We start from the raw sequence: 21243 nt of genomic DNA on the forward strand, positions 1-21243 counted from the left end.
ATGAAATTAATAAAACCCTGCCAGATTTGACATCACACTGCTTTGTTTACTGCAGTAACCAGAGAACATTTTTTTTATTTCTGTAGATGTAGGCACCACCTGCTGAATTAGCATTTTTATTCAGTTAATAAATAATGTCTTATTTACAATCAGTAGCTGTTGATTTATTGCAGTCAGTATTTAATAAATATACTGTAAGGTAAAATGTCGGCAATGAGGTTTTAAAATGAATGACAAGAGTCTTAAAAAGGGGCTTTCAGTCTCTGGTACCTGCATATACCCCGGGATGACAAAAAAGGGTGAACTTTAACGTTTCCTCTTGAATTTGTCAAAAGGTTGTTTCTGTATGCTGACCATGTGAAGGTCAAGGTTCTATTTGTTGTTAAATATTAAATGACCTGAATGAAAGATCATGATTTGGCTAAACTACCCACAAGGTCAGGCACACAAGTGCAAAATTGCAACACAGAGGTGCGTCAGTAAGCTTAGGCCTCACCTCAGATCAGATAGGAGAACATGATTTGTTTCACGTACTTCACATTCACTTTGTATTTGTGTGTATAAGTGTTTTTTTTTTGTCAATCATGCATGTGCTATTGTACCTAATATTTGTGTTTTGCTTGTTTTGTCCAGTTTGCAGGTTGCATGGCAAGCTGATTTGATGCATGAGATTTGCATGAGCACATTCAGGCTCTTTGTGGAATTTGGAGCGAGTGTCTGCAGTCATGGCCCAAACCATGCACATTAACGGCAACGCCTCAGGTAACGGCCCTCCCTTTTAATTGGCTTGGTTGTCTGTTATCTTCATTAATGAATCATCAGTGTTTATGCTTTAAAGTTCAGGTGAAACTCAAGTGTGTAGTTTCTGCAACCAAATAATAGAAAACAAATGGAATTGCAAAATGATAATTGTTGTAAAACGGGTTTCTTCTCCTGCCTTTCGAATTGTCCCATACTTTTACACTGTGTCCTTACTACATGCAATGCGGCGCAGTTACACACAATAAGCTATCTTTTAAACGTTTAAATTAGTTTTTGTCCTGAACATCTGAAATTTCAATTTTAGAAACTGCAAATGCGGCAAAACAACAGCATAAACCACCATAACACTGATCAGCTCAGGAACAAATTTTGTGCTTTATTCAAAGTTAAATGCTTCCAATGTGAATTTAAATAACATTATATGTGGAATTTATAGCAATACTTACCTCAGATATTGAAAATAAAATAACTAGCAAACAATTTGGAGAAAAATAAGAACTGTGACTCTATGCAAACAACATCAATCACTTAGCCTGTGTACTTTTAATAATGTTAAATATGTATTAATCAGATTATAACCCTTACAATTTAGTTGGGAGTGCAGTTAGTTGGTTGTTATTTGATTGAATCTCTAGTATTTAATCGTTTCTGTTGTGTGGTGTCGCGTTTGATGTGGACAGTCAAATAGCTTGTCACTGGAATCTTGTTGCATCGTGTGTAGTTAGGACATGGTGTTAGCTGAGCAAGTGTTTATTTGTCAGGCTGCCTGCAATCCTCAAAAAATGAATGCTTACATTATGAAATGCAAATATTTCTACTGTCAAATGTACCAAATAACTAAATTGTATTATACAGACCATACCACTTTTTTGTCAACCTTTCCTAATGCCTGATTTCCTCGGAGCAGTATGGTTCGGTACAATACCTGTCTTTCTGAGGCTTGTGTTTCCACTGCCAACTTACTTGTTAGGTGTGGTGAATGTAATTTTTGCTCAAAGAAGAAAGCTATACAGGCAGTTCGAGAGGGGTCTGAATGCAGACCTGGTACAGTTGCAATCTGAGCTGCATGCATTTTTAATGCGCGTACCCCTAACTCTACCCGTCACAGGGACGTCACCATCTCCATTGAGTGCATTGTGCCTGACATTGCATCTCTGAGATGTGCAATCTCTGCTTGCATCATCAACTGCATCCAGATACTATTGCGGGGTTCCCATATCTTGCGCAGCGAGCATGCACAAACAGTGCTCTGTCCTTTGTTAAAATAACATGCCACATGTGTGTAACACCTGTGAAACCCATGTTAAATGTATGATTTTTCATGTGATCACATTTGATTTTAACATGTGATGTGAAAGAAAGAAAGAAATGCGTAAACGAGCAGTCAAGTGATAAAAAAATATAGTGTTAATCACAATAATAATCTTTGATTAATCTAGTTTAATCACAAATGGAAGCTATAGCATATAGCTGTTGATGTGTGATTTTCAAAGAAAGAAATGCTAGACAGTCTAGGGAAACATATTCTCTAGCTTTATTTTTTCATTTAATATTATTAAAGTGATTAAGTCCGATCCAGATGTCAGTCGTCATGGGTTAACTCGATCGATTACTTGCTGATCTCCAGTGGTCTCCAGTATGTGCAAAGAAAGTTATTTTTATTTATTTATTTATTTATTTATTAGCTTTCTCAGTGTTACACAGTTCATGTATATTTTGTAACAATAATTCACCTTTATGGTGAACACAACTTAGCTTTGCAGTTGTTTATTTGATGACAAGCTTGCGCTGCTACACATCGAGTCCTTTGACAAGCATGGGTGGTTAATGCTGTCTCAGCACTAACATCTTTGTTAACATCTGCATAAATATGTTTGGCTAGAGAATGGTACTTAAAGCTTGTTGTGCTTTGGTTTAAGAAGAGTTCATCACTGCAGTAAGTGCACACAACATTATTTTAATCCAAACCTCTATCTAGAAGCTTATTTTAATGAAAGTTGCCATTCAGCTTGTGACATCAACCTTATTCTTCACATACGAGCTGGCACAGCCATTGGAATATTTTTGGCTTGAGACTTTAGGTCTCATTCGCTTCCATTTTTTAGATGTTAAAACATTTTGTTGTCCTGCTTGATGTTGCAAACTGATATTTTTTAATATCACTAGAACTTTTAATGTGTAGTCATGAACACACTTGTTTATAGAGCAAGTAGTTTGACCATTTTCTGCCATTTGTTATTTCCAGTGGTGGAAAGAGAACTGAAAAAATCCTACTTAAGTAAAAAAGTACGATTTCTTGCCTAAAAACGGAGTAAGAGTAAAAGTATCTTTTGTAAATATTACTCAAAGTAAGAGTAAAAAGTAGACATTTCAAAAGCACTCTAGAGTAGTGAGTATTACTCTATAAAATGCTGATGAATTGGAGGATGTGTGTAAACGTAAAATTCTGTAGTGCATTTAGTTATTGCCCAGCAGGCACTTAACATCATAAGACCTTTGATATTAGGTTAGGTTGTGTTGTCAGGTGACCAAAGTTTAATATCTAGCCAGCGTCTGAGGACAATGTTATTCTGATGTCCAATAATAATGTCAATTGATGTTGATATTTGGTAAATTTTAGGTTGTGTTAGAAAATGACTTAAATCCAATGTCAAGCCAACATCATAAACCAACCTCTTATTGACGTTAAATACTGACATTTATTTGTCAGTTATGGTAACCAAAATCCAATGTCTGATAGATGTCATAGTGGTAACATTCACACGTCAAGCTGTAACATCATTAGATGTTGATGTTTGGTTGATTTTAGGTTGGACATTGACGTTGGCCTGATGGTGAGTTCTGATGTCAACCTGATTTTCATTTCCAAACAAAATGTAACATCCTCATGACGTTGGGGTACAACGTCAATCTGACTTCTTGTGCCTGCTGGGTGTTCAAGGCCATTTCAGTCATCATACAGTAATCATCTGTCGTCTCCTCATCAGTGACATGCATCTAAACAGTCTCTGGGTCAATGTGTGTGAAGATTTACTTTTTGGACACTTTTAATGCTTCCAAACAGTTTGCTGCAATGATAATACACTGTATTTAGGTAGTTTATTATGATGCGATTTACCTTCTATGTGCGATTTGATTGGGCAGTAATCACAGAACAGAGTTTTCTAATTCCCATAGACAAGAAGGAAATAAAGTAGTGACTGCAGGTTGAAGGAAAGTAGTGGAGTAAACCTACCAATACGGTAATAAAAATGTACTCAAGGGAAAGTAAAAACACAATTTTTATAAAACTACTTGATATATTGCAATATATTTTTACATAATTTTCTGAGAAAAACTACACAATTACAGTAATTTGAGTATTTGTAGTTTGTTACTGGTTATTTCTTGTCATTTCTTCCATAGTCTACTAAAATAGAAGTTCACATTTGCAGACAAACTAAAAAATTGGCAAAAACAAGTGCACTTCTGCATCGCAGAATTAGGTCAATAGTTGCGATGATAACAATTTGTTGGGGTCAAACTTTATTTAAATGAATAATTTGCGTCTAAAGTAATATTATTAATGCATTAAAATTGTCAGATTAATTGCATTAATTCGGATTAATGTTGACAACTAGGACTGCACAATATATCATCGCAGGATCTGCAATGTCGAAGCAGTATTATAATTGGCCCGGAGCCACGTTTAAAAACACTTATGATCATTGCAACATTTACCCATTACGTTACCAAAACATTTATAATTTTTGTTTGTTATTATCAATTAAGTCAGTTTAAAATATCCAGGCATAAAAAATACATTTTTAACTTTAAGAAAAATTAATTGTGTGCATATATATATATATATATATATATATATATATATATATATATATATATATATATATATATATATATATATATACGATAAAGTATCTGAATATTGCTAGACTTCCAAAACATTATCTCTCTATTGTATTTCTCAATGTTTGTGATTGGTTTATTATATTTTATGTAGATGCACGTCCCTACAAAATCATCCCAATGTATAAAAAATTATGAATTCTTTCCAAATATACCTATTAATGGTGAAATGATATATTCAATATCGCAATATATTGTATAAAAATAAAATATGGCAATACCCATTTTTTTTTCCAAAATCGTGCAGCCCTATTGACAATCCTAGCGTAAACGTACACATTTTGATGTTTGAAACATAGAGTCAGTGGTGTTATTCATGCTTTATTTGTCAGTTTTTCATGTGAAACCAGTTCCATAAAAACTTGAGGACACAAGCCCATGATTCTTCCAAGCTCTGCAAGTCTCAAACAGGACAGAAGCGTGATATTTGCAGTGTGCTGTGAAATATTGCACGTCAGCCTGGTTGAGATCTCAACACTCAACCACAACATCAACACATTCCACTGCACGTTCCTCCAGGCAATAATGCCAAGGAGCAACAACACGAGTTATAAGAACTACCATGTCAGTCACTTTATATCGAGTTTTTCAATAGACATGAATGGGGTTTGCTTTGGTCATGCTGGTGTTGTCAAAAGGTCAATTTGGTGATCCAATTAATGTCAAGCTAGCATGTTTTTGTAGTAGATTAGGGAAGCCAGCCTAATGAAACTAACACGGTCAACAGATAGCTCCTCTTGTCATGATATTGTATCTTCTGTGGGTGTTTTGGATGTCTGTGTCACTGAACCCTCACCTTTGATGTTTGCACAATGAAATTCAGGTCAGTAAGGGCCTGAAGGAGATTTTGTGTTGTCTTGGACTCTTTCCATATGGCGGCTCCACAGTGAACTAAGGCCAGAGCACTTGGTGTTGAACAAGGCTGCCAAGCTGTGCCATTATAGAAGTCTAGAGTTTTACCTGATTAGCTTGTCAAGATTGAAGGGCTAATGGACGTGCTAAATTGTTAAATGCTAGTATTACGACTACTTGATTACTGTTGAGTTACAATAGCCGCCTGTATAAAAGCAGTCTGGTACCCTATTAACCTTTAAACATCTTTTTAGTTTCTTTGTGTATTGACTGTCTGCTATGGCTAGAGACGGTGGTCAAACATTCACAGCGGACTGATGAATAGAGACATTTAGTCATCACTTTGAAATCATGTGATCTTATCTGACCTTTATTTGTCAATTTAGTTATTCACATAATATTATTCTGTGAACATGTTTCTATGTATTTAATTTTACAGATTTGAACTTTTCTCTGCAAGGTTTGATTTGTAAGCCAGTCAGACCTTCAAATATACCCAAGATTAGTGATATTAAGTATGTTTAAACTCATGGCAGTAGTAAATAGAGAGTGGGCATGGGATAAAAACCATTTCAATGTATACCGCGGTTTGGAAAAGTCAAGGTTTTAAAACTTTTTTTTTTAATTTTCGGTTATACCATTTCTATGGTATACTATCAGAAATAAAGGTACGAGAGCTGTCACTGGGGTAGTACCTTTTTAAAAGCTACACATTTGTACCTATGGTACATATTAGTCCCTAAAAAGTGCAAAAGTGTACCTGTTAAAATGTTTAGGTACAAATATAAGCTTTTAAGGTAACATAATGGACCCTTTTAAGTACAAATTTGTGTCTTTTGAAAAGGTACCATTCCAGTGATAGCTCTTGTTCCTTTATTTCCGAGAGTGAATAGGTAAGTTTTTTTTTTTTGGTTTTTATTATAACAGTAGAAAAGACATCCAAAGATGTTTTAAATTTTAAATTTAAAAGAAATCTGTATTTGAAACTAATGAAGGAAGCTGAAGTCAATGATTCATTTAAATGATTTAGCCAGACTTGTTTACTGTAACAAATTATTTTAAATGTTTCTCAAAATAAAATATATTGGGTGCGTCCAAAATCACCAATTACTCAGTAGGTACTGCATTTAAATTTGAATTTACTACTCGACCAATCGAAAATTTGTTGAATTCTATTATATGAATGTGAGTTGTATGAATGGACCTCGGACAATCTACGGATGCCATTTTGTCATCGTCACATGACATACTGACATTAGTTGCATTGCTGTCCATTCATGAATTCTTTCGTAGTGTATCAGTGGGATAGCTTAGTGTCCATCGGATGCAGTTTTATTATATAGTCTTCTGCTGGATCCCAGGACATACCGGACTACTTGGAAATGAACAAGCCGACAAAGCTGACAAAACCGCCCTAGCAGGAAAGCTGAAGTAGTGTAAAGTTCCACCTTCAGATCTAAAGCCACTAATAAAAGGGCATATTCTCAACAAATGGCAAACAGAATGGGATCAGTGCCCAGATAATAAACTTTTTGAAATTCAGCCAGAAATAGGAAGAAAATCTAATTTATTTTTCAAGTCAAGACATGATGAGATTGTTTATACAAGATGCCGCATTGGACAAGACTAACGCATCAACATTTACTTATAATATTACTTATAATATTGCAACAGAAACCAAACTGTTAAACATATTTTTGTGGAATGCCCAGTTTTTAATGTTATCAGACAACAATTTTTATCTGGAGAGACTTTAAATGAAGCATTTTAAATGTGAATCCATCTAAAACTGTAAAATTTTTATCAAAAGGAAACCTTAAAAAACTGTTTTAGATTTTTATCTTATCATTATTATTAATATTTATGTATTTTACCTTGTATATTATTTATTGCTGTTGATGACTTTTAATTGTTAGAATAATTTTTATAATTAGTGAAAATCTGTATTTATAAAATGTGGTAAACTTGATCTGTTTTTATTTTATAATTATTATTATTATTATTATTATTTTTTTTTTTGCCATGACAGCCATAGAAGCTTAGATAGCAATAAAATTAAAACTCATTCTCTCTCTCCATTGGATGCGCACTTCAGAATCTCACTGGAAGTAGTGAGTCATTCAGGTATTTCTCGCATACCTTTTTATCAAATTCTATGAATTCGGACATACTACTTTGCTTGCATACTGTTTTTAGCATAGCATAGTATAGTATAGAAGTATGAAATTTTGGATGCAACCAAGTTATTGTTTTTTTTTTTACCTAGACATGTTAAAACAATATATTTTAAAGCAGTAATTACAATACCATGAGACCGTTGTATTTTTATCTAATGTTATCATACTGTTAAAAACTTATACCAGCCCATGCCAAATAGAGAGTAATATACAGTTAAATGAAGGTGAACCAAAATGTGCACAATAAGGACTTATGGACACATCTCAATGGAGATGAGCTTTATTATTATTTTTAAATGAGGCTAAACTCATCTGATCCTCTTTAAAAAATTGTCAATGTATTTTATGACATAACAAGAGATGAAATCTTACTTTAAAAAAAGTGTTGCATAGTTTAATTAATACTTTTTTTCATTTTATTTTTATTGTTTACTGAACATTGAAAGCTTTCCTAAAGGATCATCTGTTTTCTTGCTGTTTATTTAAAGTCTTAAAGTGTTAAAAAACTCACAGTTATAAGTCTTTAACTTAACATCATTTATTTAATTGATGTGGTCTTTATTAGGACAGTAAATGTTACCATGTTATTTCGGCCATACTGAGATAGACGTCACAGTATTATAGTAGCTGGTTTCTGTCTGAACCACAGGAAATGTAAACTAACAATTCATGCAATATTGTGGTTATTTATCCAACATAATCCTACGTAAAATGAATATCTTCACTGTATAAAATATTTAGCACTGCCTTTTATGCTTGATTTCATACTAATAGATATAATAATCAGCATTAAATTTAACATTATCATATGTTGATACATTGTTACAACACTTCAAATGTAAAATTAATAATTAAATATAAATAAACAATTTTATTCAAATTATTGCCTTGATTAATGCTTTGCAAGAAAGTTCAGCTTCAGGTACACAAGTTTAGTTTGCGTTTGTACGCCAAAACCATGAAATCTAAATGTAAATTTTGTGGCTTCTAGTGAATTTCTGTTTGCATTGTGGCCATGATTCATGTTAACAATTGGTTTTGTTGTTCTTTTCAGAATCACAGTGTGCTTGAAAACCAGAGTAGTCTATTATGTAATTATGAATGAAACAAGACTATGATTCAGTCCCACTAATTGTGATAATTTGAAGTTGATTGTTTACAACAACCCAAATATACATTCATTATTTCCCATATTCTAGTGTCAGTTACTGTTAATGTTAGCTGGAATATCTTTATGAACCACGGGTTTTGTTAACATGAATGCTTAATAACAGTTCTTTCATAGTTTCTCTGGGTTTCGCTTTGTTCTTTCATGGATATTTTTAGAGAAGCTTCTGTATCTGTTCCAGCGTTGTTGTACTTGTTTAATGGCTATGTGTGTTTGTTAGTGTGGTATTGAGGATGACGTGGATTTCTTGGATAATTAAACTGGAAGGCTGACGTGGTTTCCATGGGCCGGGTCAGGAAATACCAGGCCAGAGTGAGAAAAAGGGCCTCTGTTTTGTCTCCTGTCTGTGTGTGAGCATGTGTGTGCGTTTTAAAGAAGACTATGATATGCTGAGACCAGTAGTGCTAGTCTGCAACAGTACTACTTGTCAAAACTCTTGTCAGTAAGGCACAAAACCATATTATGTTAAGGACTCTAGGCATTTAAAGGTAGACTGAATGGCCATTATATTAAACAGATAGTGAAATTCTAAGATTTGACCCCAAACAATGGGCTGCTTTGATAAAGAAAGTTTGTGTTTGCAGGTTTAATGCGTCTGTTAAACTAAAATACTTTTTAAAAAAGGGTTTCCATTTTGGGCTCTTGTACTGCAGGCTTTTTGTGTATATGTACTGTGTGTGTTCCTATTTTATGGCATCAAAACAGTATAGACATGTCATTGTCTGACTTGCAATGACTGGAATTGTAAAAATCTGTAGTAAAAGCTGAGTGATATGACACAATGCATACATATTCAGCAGACGTGTAGACATACTTGGCCAATTTTTCAATATACATGTAAATTAACAAAAGATACAGTTAAACAGACTTTTTACCATTTCAGAGCGTGCTGAATAAATGTATAATCTGTCTTTTCTGAATTTTGCATTCTGACAGTGAGCATTGGTAAGATGAGATGCTCCAAACATGGTTACATTACCTGAGAGCTTTAGTAAGCTGGCCTCATTTTCACAATAAGAGTTCCACACGTGTAGAAAGTATAATACAAGATTATATAAACTTAAAGGTGCAAAATGTAAGTTTGAACTGAGTGGTTGAACTAGGTATTGCATTCCCGGATCAAAACAAATGCAAGCGCAGGTTGCCAGATTGAGGTCCAAAAGCAAGTCTGACGATCGAGCCTCAAGGCTGATTTAAACGTGCAGTAGGTGATTGTCTTCATAGACATTTTTTTGTTGTGCTGGTTGAAAATCTCTTCACATTTCAATAGTAATGATGAAAGTAAATGATCTGAATGTATTTATGAACAATGACAACATGTGACGCGCTCTCTATAATGTTTATCATGCTGCTCAAAGAAAATAGCATGGAATATCTTATAAGTATGGCTTAGTAATAAGTGTAATTCCTGCACTCCACAGGCCAACCACTGAGCATACAGTAGTTGCTTTAGGACAAAGGGTGTAAGAGTCCAGTGATCATTGCATGCATGAAATATTGCACATTATGACTTTTAGCAAGTTTTGCTTGCTAACTACATAACCTAAAATGTGCTAGATATAAAACAGTTTTTCGTTTGGAATTGTAGCATTATAAAGTACTGTAAAGTTTACTAACTGGCTAAAGGCATGATTTAGTGGGTTGTCTGCTGGCTTCAGACGTCAGTAGAGTGACTGTGTTTCAAAGATATTATGCTAACCGCTTAGCATTTTGGCAGATCACCTACTGCACCTTTAAGTCGTGTTCTAAATAAAAGCAATGTGATATAATTAATATTCTCCATATTAAAATTAGTTTTTGTTCTAACCAACACCTCGAATTGATGTATTAGAAACGGCTTATATTTCCTGCAGCTGAACAACAGCATAAACTGACATTGAACACCTCAGGTACAACTCATGTGCTTTATTCAGTGATTAAATGTCATTTTACATGACAGTTATTACCATACTACAGAAAGCAGCAGCAGATAGTTTACCTCAGATCTTAAAAATAACATAATTTAAAAGTGTTTGAAATTGAACTTTAGAACAAGGCAACCCAAGGTGCTGAAATGTAATTGGCTAAACTGGGATTGGCCAGGTTAAATGACCAAAACAAAGATTTTTCTGGCACATAATGGACATTTTTAAGGCAGAATATCTGGCTTTAGCATTGTTTTTCAGATAAAAACCTTGACAAGTTTCCTAAATAACTGTAAACATAGTATGGCATTTTTAAGCTTGAGAAGAGTCAAAACTTACACACAGCACCTTTAAAAATAAGAAGAAAATTGTCATTGTAATCTCATTAGTAAATGTTTTGGCCAATCAAATGATGTACATGTGACATGCAGATTAATAATCCCACATGTAATATCAGTGTGTTTTGTTATGATTATTCACTAGGATTTCACTAACACTTACGTGATTTACATGAGAACGAGGAAACAATGTTTTTGAGGCTCAAAATCTGCCATTTTTATGTACTAAACATTTAACTATCCCTATGCATATCATTTTTGTTACAGTGTATGGGACTTAAGCGCATTCATTAAAGATCACTCAAATCTCTTTATAGGTTTTATTATTACTTTTGACTTAAAATAATTCATTAAGATTTTCTTCCCATATCATGGATTTGCGCATCGAAGGCCAGAAAATCAAATACATATTTATTATTACCATTGCTAACATTCAGCAGATCTCATGCCCAGGGTGATCATGCACTCCGTGTGAGATCTACTGAGATTTCATTGTGTTACATGAGAACTCAAAACATTGTCCTGGTGGGTTTGTAAATGTAATGAATACTCTCAGAGGTTTTGTATTGGAATAGACCACAAGTCTAATAGGCAGAACCTAGAAAAGGCCAAAACCTAATTGGAACTGCAGATTGCAGATAAGTCGAGTTAAAATGTTTCTAATTTTGCAAAACATTATGTTGTCTGGTAGTGATGTAATGCTGATCCCTCAAATATTTAGCAGGTACTTGCTGACATGTCTTCTGAGATCTAGTCAGACGCTTTTTGTTAGGAACGGTAGATAAGTCATGACCTTTTCAACTCAAAGATTGTGTGGCTCATTCACACCAATTCCTCTCTGCTCACCTCTGTAGTATAAGCAAAGCACAGTTGAGGAGCAGCGATGTGTGTGGACTTCTATTTTTTTTTAGTTGTTTACATGACACCAGTGTATTTGTACAAACGTAGATGTCGTGTGAGAATTTAGCTGAGAGAACTCACACTCACCTCTTTTCTGTTGGCTAATCCAAGTAAAAACATACAAATTTTTATTTTTTTATTTTTTATTATTCTTTCAGAAAAATTCTTTTGGAGCAATTTCAACATTATGGATGTGACATTTGAAATAAAATGTGCATTGAGTGTGTTAACTAGTGACATTAGGAGTTAAGAAATGCAATCCAAAATTTTTCTTGGTGGGACTGTTAAAGGGTTAAAGAAATTCTGTGAATTAAACTGCACAACCCCACCCCCACAAAATATAAAAATAAAAATAAAATTATTTGTGTACAGTAGGCTGTGTTTGTTCCTATTTTATGACATAAATGCAGTATAGACAGGTCATTGTTTAATTTGCAATGACTGGAATATTAAAAAGCTGAATGCCATGTTTTGTAGACCCTAGTAAGAGCTGAGTGACATGACATGATGCATAAATATTCAGCAGACGTGTAGACATACTAGGACAATTTCACAATACTGTATACATTATGTTAAAGTGCACTGAATAAATGTATAATCTGTCTTTCCTGAATTTTGCATTCTGACAGAGCAACGCAATCTCACGGCAATTCGTAACTTTTAGTATTTAGTGGCTAATTTGTATTCATTCGTACAATCTAATTTGTACAACTTAGTACGATTTGCTCATCACCCAATGACGGTTGGGGTTAGGGGTCCTTTTTAAAATCGTACATTTTTGTACGACTGAACTCTAGTATGCTGGCCTCATTTTCAAAGCAAGAGTCCCACACGTAGGAAGTATAAGAAAGGATTATATTAGGGATGCTCATTTCGATTAATTTTGCCGATGACAACCGCCGCTCATCAACTGAATATTAACCGTTAACTGGTCAGATTAAGTTTAAATTATTATTTAATTAAGAAATGATTTCAATTACCAAAAATAATTGACATTCCATTTAGTGTCTGACACAATAAATATTGCATTTTAAAATACTGATTTATTTTAACATGCGAACATAATAACAACAGAACATCTTCACGCACCTGCATTGTTTCCAGCAGCATAGAAATAAAGAATAAACTAAATTAAAAAAAAGAATAAATACTCCTGCCCTAGATATTTTTCTTTTAAATGACAAATTTAGATTACAAAATGAAAACAATTTTTTCATAAACCCTTTTTAAGAACCAGTGATCTTAAAACAATCACATATTGAGTGCGTTAACTAGCAACATTAGAAGAAATGCAATACAATTTCTTTTTTCTTGGTGAGACTGTCAAAGGGTTAAAGACATTTTGTGAATTAAACTACACAGCCCAAAATAAATAATGCTAAAAGTTGGCTCATTATGGAACAAAAATGATCGATTTTATGCATTTATGAGTAAAATCTTTGTTATGGATGTGACAGATGTGAAATTGGCACTTATGTGACTTTGGCAAATCAAATATAGTTGTTTGAAAACACTGACCGAAACATTGAGTATTTTTACAGTACTGTAAAAGACAAGTCTACACAAACACTTAGAAAGGGTTTTGCTATTTTAGTGAAAACTTTTTTCATAGAAAAGTTGACATATTCATGAAATTGCTCTTTGGCAATCCCCAAACCATTTCTCTCTAGCAAATCAAACCATTTTAGATTTTAAATTTTAAATGGCTTGGCCTGACAGACATTTAAAATCACTTATATCACTGTTATGTGGATGTGTTTGACATTTTCCATTATATTGACATGCTGTAATTTGCCTTTAAACAGAGCTTCCTGTTTCTCACTATCCAACTATTTACAAGAGGCTGTTTCTGCACGTTTTGTCTATGAATAGCTTTATGACAACAGACTTCCCAAATAACTCTGTGTCATGTTTGTTTGTCCACCTGTCAGAAACTTGATTCTTCCTTTTTCTGTTCTCTTAATGGTTGCAACCATATCCTCACATTTTGTTTTAGCCATCAAAAAGTGCCCTCACTTGTATTTATCTTCATGGCAAGAACTATAAGTTGCAGTTAAAAAGAATTAAGTGTAAATATATGTGTATTTTATATTGGTCAGATGTGATTTGTCCTGTCACTGTAAAAAGGCTTTTATTAGTTAAGTTGTCTTGTTTTTAGTCAAAATACTGTAAATTAAAAATCCTAAATCAGGAAGGATTTTCTAGACAAGTAAACATTGTTTTGCTTTCAGAAACAACAAGTCAAAATTTAGTGAAATTAAATTAAGTGTTTTTCATTTTAAGACATTCCAAATAATCTGACAATGGGGAGATTATGGGGAGGTACTGGTCTAGAAAATATTTCCTTCCTCTTTTTTTTTATTTTTATTTTTTTTTTAAAACTCATTCATTCTTTTGGAAATATTTATTTGGAGCAATTCCAGCATTATGGATGAGACATTTGGAATAAAATGTTTAAACATAAATACACAGAGAAAGCATATGTTAACAACAACCAAAACATCTGGGTTTTGTCTTGTTTCTTGTCCAGATACTTTATATTAAACATCCTAAATCAGGAAGAATTTTCTAGACAAGTAAATACAAAACAAAGTTAAGTGAGTTTTTCCTGTAAGACAATCAAAATAGTCTGCCAATGGGGAGATTATGGGGAGGTACTTGTCTAGAAAATGCTTCCTGGTTTAAGGGTTTTTAGATATTTGGAGTAGAAACAAGACTACGTAGAAAAGCTCTTTTTTTTTTGCAGTGTACTGTCTCAATTTTATCTTTTAAAAAATATGTTGATGCCAAAACTTTATACTGTTTATAAACTACTCTTCAACACAGTGTAAGTTTGCTTCAGTACGTTGCCCGTAGCATAAACTATTTTGATCTGAACATCCTCAGGGCTGTTTTTGTGTCTGATGATGGGCAGTGTAATTCTAGCCTGCTAAAAGAGAGTGTGGGTGGATTATTCTTGGAGCCGATTCTCACACTGCTTTCATCCGTTTCCCTCGTTTCTTGCTTGCCTCTTTAGTGTCGCAGGTTTACAACCCCCTCCCGGTGAGGTCAGCACTCAAGTCAGCTGCCCAAGTGTCTGTTCCTCGTACCAGACAAGCCTGTCTCGCGCTCCATGACATTGCTGTTGTGCTCATGCTATAGTCAGCAAAGCTAGCTGCTCCAAGTAACAAGCAAGTGATTGTTGCAGTGAAAATACAGTAAAAGAGGGTTAGAATTATTGTTGCTTTGTAAAATAAGTTTAAAATTATTTTTGCGTCTTAAAATAAGTTTAAGTATTAAGAAATCTATATTTTTGTCTTGTAACCTTTTCCAATTGTGTTGAATTTGTTATTCAAAATAGTCAAATCAGTAGCAAAATGGATAATAACCTTGCAGAAAATGCCAGTAGATGTTAACCTGTTTAAAAGGAGCCTCAATTAACAAATGGTCTGGATTAAAAGGGGTAGCCCAGAGTGTATTTTTAAGGCTTGGCTGTGTTTATAAGATGCAAAGCAATGTGTGCTCATGCTTTATTTGTAGAAAATCACTTTATTTGTTCACATATCTTACCTTGATTATATACAGCTACTCGGCTAAAATGAAAATGACTGTCATGTTTGCTAGTTCTTCCTGAAAGGCCCGCCCTCAAGAGGCTCTGATTGGTCGGCATAGCATAATGTACTGTGATTTGCGAATTGGCTCCACATCACCAGGAAAAGCATCACTCACGCACTATGCCTCTGCTGTTTCAATACTGTCATTCAAAATAGCTGTTAGCCTATCAGTTTGAACCTAAATAAGACAGACGATGATACAGAGGACACAGCTGAACCTAATGTCTGCTCTCTAAAATAAAATCTGACAATTGTCTTTCACATATATTCAGAATAAGCATGTGTAACTAAAATGAAACAGTCACATATCTTTTGTGAGTTTATTATTTGAGAAGTAGAAGTAGGTGCCAAACAGCATTTCCCATTGTTTTTCATCCTTGTTTATGTCCTCGCTACAACATATTGATAATGCTGGACACTATGCATGTAAAAGATCAATTTTAACAAATAAAAACACTTACAGGTTGTGGCTCACAATCCACAGCTTCATCAATTATGGTTGGAGCTGCACCTTCTTTGAGGAGTTTTAGCCAAATCCAGCACTAAACTGAGAAAGATTCTGGAAGCTGTCCTTTGTCAATTGCTAGTTATATATTTTTTTATAATTCTCTGGAACATAGTTCAAATTAAATTGTAAGCACTTCTCTCTGTGTTGTGTCCTTTGGAAACCCAAATACAGATACAGAAGAAGCTCTGTGGAAATAGCAGCGTTTGGACGCCATTTTAGCTTTCTCTGCTATAACATTACAGTGCCTCTGGCCAAGCCCCTTTGCTGCACGGGGTGTATGGGCATGGTGAATGCGTGTTACTTGAAGCGTTTATGATCTCACTAACCCAAATGTATTTTATTGTAGTCCCCAAACTTTGTTCGCTGTAGGCTTTGCTAAGCTAACTCTGTAAAAGCCAATGTCTCCGTTTGCATTGACCATTGAGCGTATTATATTCAGAGATGTTGTTTATGTTCACATAACATGTAATGTGTTAGATTACACATCCACTAAAGTTTAAAGTATGATATCATAGTGGACCACCCTTTATTTTTGTTAACAGTATATTTCAATATAAAAGTTAATTTTATAAATTTGTATGTTTTGTGTGTATTTGTTGTGCATTTGTTTGTGTACATGGGAAATTCTGCCAGGTACTGTAAATAAAGTAAAATACAGTTTATTTTTCTTTATTGACTTTTTTTTTTATTTTCTTTATTTATCTTTTACAGTGAAGTTTACGAGATACAGTGGAGATTAATAGCAAGTCTTAATTTAGCCTTGTATTTTGTGTCTGGTGAGTTTAGGCTGCTTAATATGACATAGACATGCCTGGAAAGAGAGCTTAAAAATGGACCACTGTTTGAAGGGGTTACAAAGTGTTTAAAGAGCACTTTGAGAGAGGCAAGACAGAAGAAACAGTGTAAGTGCTGTATGATTGGTAGAGGCAGTCAGCCTATCACAGGCGACGCTGAGCTGGGCTAAGTTTACACCAATAGTGGAATTTTTTCCCCTTATAGAGTGAAGGTTGAGAAAGTGCTCTGTGAGTGAGGGGAGGCAGCCTGCAGCTTGTTCTTGTTATAAAACTCTATTACGGCTTGTAAGGGTACAGGCACAGGACTGCTGTTTGACTTGGGGTAAGTGACGCTTAAACAATGAGAGATTAGGTTACAATAACTTTCTTAAAACATCTTTCAGTTAAATCTATATAAGGGGCTCGAGGGGCAGTGTCTCACTGTTACATACAAGTAAACTGTCATGTGTTTTTATGTTTCCTTTAAACACATTAGGAAAATGTGTTTAATGGTTTGTTGTTTGTTCTTAATGCACTGTGTCTGCTCTCTAAATCATCTGGAAGTGTCTTGGCTTCCAGGGAGTTAATCTGTCTAACTGACGGCAGGAATTCTCTGTCCGGTGTGGAATTTGGACTGTGATATAAGCTCTGTTGATGGATATTCCTTGGCTTCTTGCTGAAAAGAACCCGTTAATGTTTCAGTCTCTCTGTCAAGGCGTTTCTTGTTTAATAGGTAGGGAGTGAGTGAGGGAAATGTTTAAATATTGCCAGTTGCATTGGACCAAATAGATCTTTGGGTAGGAAGAAATATTTGCTCTCCTTGTTTTCTCTTAACCCCACCCCCACTTACCCTCCCCTTACAAATGCTCATCAAACACATGGAGTTTGTTTTGCCATGAAATTGTGTAGAGCACATATTTATATTTGGTGCTGGAAATCGATATATGGAAAGGTTGACTTTTTCAGTTTATGATTTCACTGAACAACCTGTGTATTGTAGTATAAAGTGGTGTTGGATTGAATCAAAGTTGGTTCAAATGTTTATGATTAATAGGTATGACTGTAGTGATCGCATATTATTACACCTTGTGCTAGCAACCAAGGAAATGACATCTTTGATTGAATGTATAAAAGTACTTAGTTCATGTACTGAGACTGAAAAACTGCCAAAATAAAGACTGATTTCAGTTTTTACACTAGTTGGCTCAAATATTTTTTGGATTGTTGTTGTTGTAGTAAAACCTTTTTTTCTAAAAAGACTTTTTACATAAGATTGATCATGCTTTTGAATAAGTTGGACAATGACTAGCTAAATAGCTAAACAATGTTTTCTATTTGTTGCAGAAAAAGATGAAGATGAGAAGGACCCCTACTGCTTGGAAACCCCATATGGGTATCAGCTAGACCTGGACTTCCTTAAATATGTAGATGACATTGAGAGGGGCAACACCATCAAGAAGCTGAACATCCAGAGGAAGCCAAAAGTGGTCAGGACTGTTCCGCCGCCTCGGAGCAGTTGCAGTGGCCACACTGAGTGGACATCAACAGACTCCTTGTCCTCTTCCAACAGTGATGAATGCAAACAGTCACCAGTCTATTTCACGTCTCAGAACCAGGTAGCCCCTCCTGGTCATACTGCCCAAGTCCATGAAGTTCCCCAACCCTTTGTGAACGTCCCTGAGACCAAGCAGCTGCTTCCTCCACCTTCGCCTCGTCTTCTTCGTCATAACCCGCAGGTGGAGAAAACACTGATGGAAACTCGAAGGAGACTGGAGCAGGAGCGGCTCCTGATGCAGCCACCAGTCAGTGAGCCACCTCGTAGGCGATTAGCCAGTTTTGGAGGAATGGGGTCTTCCAGTTCCCTGTCCTCTTACAGTGGGTCCTATGGACCAAGCCAGATTTCTCCCAGCTCCCATTCTTTCCAACATAATGGTCATCTAGGCAATGGGGAATACAACCCCTACTTCACATCCTCTATGGGCAGTTCAATCCGCCACAGTCCCCTGAGCTCAGGCATGACCACACCAGTGACCAATGTTAGCCCCTTGCACCTCCAGCACATTCGAGAACAGATGGTAGTAGCGCTAAAGAGACTAAAAGAGTTGGAGGAGCAGGTAAAGACAATCCCAATCCTTCAAGTCAAGATCTCAGTCTTGCAAGAAGAGAAAAGACAACTAGTATCCCAGAAGAATAACTCTAAGGTAGTGGGGCAAGGATCAGGTGGATGTTTCAGGAAGCGCTCCTTTAGCGTTGGCAGTGCTGATCAATATGAGCCCCTGTCCCAGATCAGGACAGGTTCTGAGCTTCACATTGAGGAGATTGATAACACTGAGCAGAACACTCAAAGGCTACAGGAGTTCAGGCAATTAACGGCTGAAGTGGAAGCCCTAGAGCGGAACATACAGGATAATGGTGAGGAAATTAAGCACAGCTTACACCAAACAGAGCTAAGATCAAACCAAAATGTCCAGCTGTGGAGCCGTGAAAGCAGGTCCATTGGTGTCGGAGCTGATGAGAACATGAATGATGTGGTGGTTTACAGGAGGTCACCTGGCAAAAACAAAGATGTGGCTGTTGGAACTGAACAGGAGGTGAGGAGCACAGGAGTTGGTGTGACTGAAGCCATGCTAGGCCTGAGCAGTGAGGCAGAAACTGAAATTGAGATGCAGCACCAGACCATCGAAGCCCTCAAAGAGAAGATTTACAGATTGGAGGTTCAACTTAAGGAGACGACCCACCAAATGGAAATGGGAAAGCTAAAGCTTCAACTGCAAGTTGCTGGATCTAGGAAAAAGGCAGACAAAGGCTTGATGGCAAGGCCAGAAATGTACAGCATGTCAGTGGAGGCAAGAGTGTCCACACATAGCCAAGGTGTGGGCAACCATGTTGAGCTTAGTGATGCAAGCACAAACCATGTCCATCAAATGAATTCAGTGGGCATTACTTGCAGACCGGATGCAAGCCATGTTTTAGTGGGTCCAGAGTTGCCAATGGATCGATGGATTGTACAAGAACGTACTGAGGTTCAAGATCAGTGTGTCGGCAGGCATGTTGTGATGTGCAGCCAGAGTGTGGGAGTGGAATTAAGCGTATGTGAAATGGGAATCAACACGGAGTTAACAGCTGAAGGTTTAGGACTTTGCAAAAGAGAGGCTGAACAAGCCAAGGAGTTCAGGTCTATAGGATGTGGAGATTGTTCAGTGGATGTAATGGTTAGACCCATCAAGGAGATGGCAACTCGGAGTACAGGAACAGATGAAGTTCACAGAACTGACTTTGGAGTCATGGTCTTACCCATATGTGCGTCACAGTACACAAACATGGAAATTGAGACAATAGACAAGTTAACCAATACAGACAAGTTAGTTCTTACTGATACCTCCACCAATACACAATCATGCTCAAAAGACAAACAAGTCAGCACCGAACCGTTAGAGACACGTACAATCGCTGTTGGTGATGGTCTTGTAAAAGATGCGCCAGCCACATTAAAAACCCGTTCAGTTTCAGTAGGTACTACTTCATCAGACGATGCTTTTCTTGACAAGTTGCCATCTTGCAAAACCAAAGAGACTGGAATTGGCCACACAAGCATACACGAAAACTTCTTAGTCGGTCAGAAGACAAGGAACATTGCCTGTGGCCCCTCTCAGTCTCCTACCCCCACCCACGTTAAGAGTGATTTTGAGGAATCTGTCTTAACAGAAGGGCCCAACCAGTCACAGGCTGGTGCAGGAGTTGGACTTGATCACTACATAGAACGAGTGCAAAAGCTCTTGCAGGAACAGCAGATGTTGCTGGCTCAGAACTACAGTGAGCTGGCAGATGCATTCGGCCCACCTCAACAATCCCAGTTCAGTTCCATCAACAGTGAACTAGTCACTACTCTATCATCCATCAATTCAGTGTGGAAGTATGGAAGTCTTGAAGAACTCTGTAACTTGGATCTTCTAAGGCCGCAGGAGAACTCAAATCACACAGTGAAAGGTTAGTTGTGTTTTGCTTGATCTTACAGTATACACAGTGCTTAAAAACATTAATAATAAAACCTGCACATAGGAACCATTTCATTAACTGTTTTACTGCCTGTATTTTCTTTTTAAAAAGTTTCCAGCCACTACCAGCAGTTGGTTTGACAGCCTATTTTAAATTATAAAATATATTTTTAGGTTATATATCAAAATAAACAACCAAGCCTCTACTTTTAAATATCAATTCATTATATAATTATTTTTATCATTATTTTATCAATACTTGAATGCTTGTAGGATACATCAACAACATTTTCACTGTTGAAAAAAAAAAGCATTTTCCCCACAAATTAGTGGGTTAATATTATATTAAAATTAATATATTATTCTT

General features: G+C 35.8%; 1 protein-coding gene across 5 annotated transcripts in view; it reads left to right on the top strand.

Annotated features, from left to right (window-relative positions):
• The window catches only part of kank1a (KN motif and ankyrin repeat domains 1a), a 98239-nt gene that overhangs the window by 57128 nt on the left and 19868 nt on the right, over positions 1-21243 (top strand). For 2 of the 5 annotated variants that reach the window (NM_001365257.2, XM_087252868.1), the window contains exons 2-3: positions 634-762; positions 18226-20868. In NM_001365257.2, the coding sequence (NP_001352186.2) occupies positions 726-762; positions 18226-20868 (2680 nt within the window). In that variant the 5' untranslated portion in view covers positions 634-725. Of the gene's footprint in view, positions 1-633; positions 763-17103; positions 17225-18225; positions 20869-21243 lie in introns of those variants that run through there. The other 3 variants (XR_015490584.1, XM_087252869.1, XM_087252870.1) reach the window with 2 other exon arrangements.

Source organism: Danio rerio, chromosome 5 (assembly GCF_052040795.2).
Source record: "Danio rerio strain M-AB ecotype USA chromosome 5, GRCz13ab, whole genome shotgun sequence".
NCBI classification, from domain to species: Eukaryota; Metazoa; Chordata; class Actinopteri; order Cypriniformes; family Danionidae; genus Danio; species Danio rerio.